Source organism: Rhagoletis pomonella, unplaced genomic scaffold (assembly GCF_013731165.1).
Source record: "Rhagoletis pomonella isolate Grant_MI unplaced genomic scaffold, Rhpom_1.0 Rhpom_scaffold_10163, whole genome shotgun sequence".
Taxonomy (NCBI): domain Eukaryota; kingdom Metazoa; phylum Arthropoda; class Insecta; order Diptera; family Tephritidae; genus Rhagoletis; species Rhagoletis pomonella.
In genome coordinates, this window is record NW_023468693.1 from 1 (window position 1) to 4,101 (window position 4,101).

The following is a 4,101-nucleotide window of genomic DNA, read 5'->3' on the forward strand; positions in this document are numbered from 1 at the left end:
TGTTTTAATTTGATCGCTTCTTGGCAAAAAGACTTGCCAATTGTCCATGGTGACCCCGACGTGATTCGCGTAAACGGAAAAATTATTTTGTCGAAACTACTAGATTTAGACAAAAACATTAATTCGCTACGATTCGCTTTATTACGAAAATCGAAAGGTTATTAAATCGACCTCGTTACTAAAATGCCTGATTCGTCAGCCAGTGATGCTCGTGTGAATTCCACATTTTACAAGCGCAAGGTAGCAGCGCTCACAAGGCAGCTCGATGATATTCGCACAACCCTGGCCCCGGAAAGGCTACTTGAGCTAGATTCAGCAGCACTCGCTGTGTGGCTTGAACAGGTTGAACGTATAGAAAGAAATTTTGACGGCGTCCAAACGAAGCTTGAAGAGCTTGACCACATGGAATTGGAGAGTAGCGCCCGTTCGGATTTTTTTCGTGCATATGCAGACATCAAAACTTCCATAGTTAAGGAGCAAAATGAACGGCAAGTAAACGAAAAACGTCAATCGTCTACAGCGCGGCAGTTTTCGCTCGACGAGCCATCGTCCTTCATCATAACTCAGCCAAAATCGCGCCTACCCGTACTTCAAATCCCTAAATTTAGTGGGTCATATATCGACTGGCCTGACTTCTATTCAATGTTTTGCACCGTGGTGGACAAGGACTCCGACCTTACAAACATTGAGAAATTCCAGCATCTGCGTTCCAGCTTGACAGCTTCGGCCTTAGACACAATTCGTTCACTTGAAATAAAAGACGAAAATTACAAAACAGCTTTGGAATTATTAGTTCATCGTTTTGATAACAAACGCTTGAATTTTCAGGCCCATATCAAAGAAATATTTGCGCTTCAAAGGATAGAACCTGGAGCCGTCGCGAAACTTCGTGAATTAAGCGATAAAGTCAACGCACATTTGCGTGCACTTCAAACCATGGCAACGAAAGAACAGCTTTCCGACTGTATGCTTATCCACCTCATCTGCAGTAAGCTCGACATATCATCGCAGACTAAATGGGAAGAAGAAACACCAACTAACATCATACCAACCTGGGATTCAATGGCAAGATTTCTAGAGAAGAGATGTCAGCGGTTGGAGAGTGTGGAAGTCGCCTTGGTAACGCAAACACCAGGCCATCAGGTGGGAAAGAAATTTGCTTTAAACAATAAAAATCATCGAAAAACATTTGTTGTGTCCACCAAAACCTGTTCCTTTTGCGACTCCCAGCAGCACTTAATACAGCAGTGTACAAAGTTTCTCAGTTTGTCCCCTGCACTTAGATATAAAGAAGCGAAAAAACTGCAGTTATGTCTTAATTGTTTACACAGAGGTCATTTGATGAAGTCTTGCACAGCAGGTAGCTGTCGAAAATGCTCGTCCAAGCACAACACTTTATTGCATTTGAGCGCAAGCTCTCAGTCCACCTCACTCGATTTAAACGCATCGTCGCCTGCGGTAGATAGCTCCGCACATAAAACGTTGACATCCAACACTCCGGCACAGTCGAGCCTCATATCGGCATCATCACTTCCCTCAATTTCCGCTCAAAGTGCAGAAACGTCGCCTCATAACTTTGTTCTTATCGCTACAGCTATTGTACTCATAACAAATAAAGCTGGCTGCCTCGTACCATGCAGAGCACTCTTAGATTCGGCATCCCAGCTAAACTTTATTACTTCTCGCTTTGTTCACCAGCTTCAGTTAAAAAAGTCTAAAGCCACAACGCTAATTTCTGGCATCGGTCAGTCTGAGCTTGTGTCAGATCATAGAGTTGATCTTCGCATACACTCTCGTATTGGTGATTATGCATCCTCTTTATCTGCCGTCGTAACACCAAAGATCACTGATTGTCAACCTGGATACTCGCTTAACAATATCGACTGGAGCATCCCATCAAATATATCGCTAGCAGATCCATTGTTCTTTGAATCGCAGCGCATAGATCTTCTTATAGGCGCTGGCCTCTTTTTTGAATTACTCTGTGTCGGACAAATTCGCATGCATGAGCACCTTCCCTTACTGCAAAAAACTCGCCTGGGCTGGGTAGTATCTGGTGGTGGCCGATTTGTAAGAAAACGTCTCAGCTGTTTAGCATCCTTAGAGGAAAATTGGGTGGACGACTCCGACGCACTTCATAATCTCGTAGAGCAATTCTGGGCAGTTGAAAATTCGTTTCAGCTCGAGCCTCATGCCACTCACGAAGAACTCGAATGTGAAGCTCACTTCGCTCAAAATGTCACTCGCTTGAAATCAGGTGAATATTCGGTTCATCTTCCTACAAAAATCGATCCCAGTCAACTTGGTGATTCATATCACACTGCTCTTCAACGGCTGAAGGGGTTAGAGAAAAAACTCAAACGCAACGAATCGCTTCGAGAGCAGTACGTAGCATTTATGAAAGAATATATAGCTCTTAAACATATGTCGCCAGTCAGTAGCATAACAGGCAAAACTCCAATGTACTTTCTGCCCCACCACTGTGTGCTAAAAGAAGACAGCACAACCACAAAGTTGCGAGTGGTGTTCGATGGTTCGGCATCTTCTTCTACTGGATATTCCTTAAACGATATTCTCATGGCAGGGCCAACGATACAGGCAAAATTGTTCGACACATTAATACGTTTTCGTTCGTTTAGGATTGCGCTCACAAGCGACATATGCAAGATGTATCGCTGCGTACGCGTTCCAGATCCCGATGCATATTTGCAGTGCATACTGTGGAGAGATTCCCCAGAAGATGAGATTAAAATCTACAAATTAGATACAGTCACGTATGGTACGAAACCAGCTTCTTTCTTGGCCATTCGAGCGATGCACCAGCTTGCCATCGACGAACAATGCAATTACCCTATAGGTGCTATAATCGTTCGCAGGGACTTTTATGTTGACGATATGATTTCTGGTGGCAACTCTGTCGAAGAGGTACTCGAAATTAAGAGTCAGACCTGTGACCTATTGGCCAAAGGTAATTTTATTTTACGTAAGTGGTGTACAAACGATCCGGATGTCTTATGCAAAATATCAGAAAACGAGAGGCAAACATTCTTGAAGTTTAACGATGGAAGCGAAGTAACCAAAACTCTTGGACTTATCTGGGATACGAGAACTGATTGTTTTCTCTTCTGTTTCAACCCAGCCTCATCAACATGTAAGAGAATCACGAAACGAAGTGTACTTTCAGTTATAGCACGATTTTATGATCCGCTGGGTTTAATTGGGCCTGTTATAGCAAAGGCAAAAATTTTGCTTCAACGTTTGTGGAAAGAAAAGGTTCATTGGGATGAGAGCTTACCGCAGAGCTTACAAAATGATTGGCTTATTATATGCGAAGGCTTTCAGCATATAGATAAACTTCGTTTTGACAGATATTCTCTTTCGCCTGAAGCTCGTTTGCAAGTACATGCATTCTGCGATGCAAGCCTATCAGCATATGGAGCATGCATTTATATACGATCTGAGAGTTGCGGTAAAATAAAAACAAATTTGCTTTGTTCCAAATCTCGAGTATCTCCATTAAAAACACTTACAGTGCCAAAGCTAGAACTTTGCGCTGCGTCGTTGTTGGCAACGCTCATCAACTCAGTGGCTCAACTAAACATCTTCGGCAGCGAATTTTATTGTTGGTCGGATTCCACAGTCGTTCTGTCGTGGATCAGCGGAGAACCTTCAAACTACAAAATGTTCGTTTCAAATCGGGTGAGCAGCATTCAAACTCTCACCAAGCACATGTCGTGGCGGTACGTGCCAACTAGTATGAACCCGGCAGACATTCTGTCGCGGGGATCTTCGCCTTTGGAATTGTTAAATTCGCCACTATGGATGTATGGGCCTCACTTTCTGCAGCTCAGTCGCAATGAGTGGCCCGCGGACTTCGCACCTGTTCATGACCTACCCGAGCGTCGTCAGTTTGCAATGTTATCAACAAGAAAAAGTATTGATTTTTCACAGAACTGTAAGTTTGTGAATTCATTCCCGAAAATGCAGCGTATATATGCCTACGTCAACCGATTTGCAAGAGCCATAGGGTGCAAGGATGATCGAAAATTTGGAATGCTAACTACTGAAGACATTAGCTTAGGCACAAAGCTTTTGTTAAGA

At 43.4% G+C, this 4,101-nt stretch overlaps 1 protein-coding gene across 1 annotated transcript; it reads left to right on the forward strand.

The window, feature by feature from the left end:
- Positions 1-51: 51 nt before the first annotated feature.
- LOC118756396 lies at positions 52-1,111 on the forward strand (the record flags this gene model as incomplete). Its single annotated transcript, XM_036491160.1, is given in 1 exon segment — positions 52-1,111. A coding segment is annotated over 1 exon segment (928 nt), but the record flags the coding sequence as incomplete, so codon positions are not given.
- Between the last annotated feature and the right edge of the window lie 2,990 nt (positions 1,112-4,101).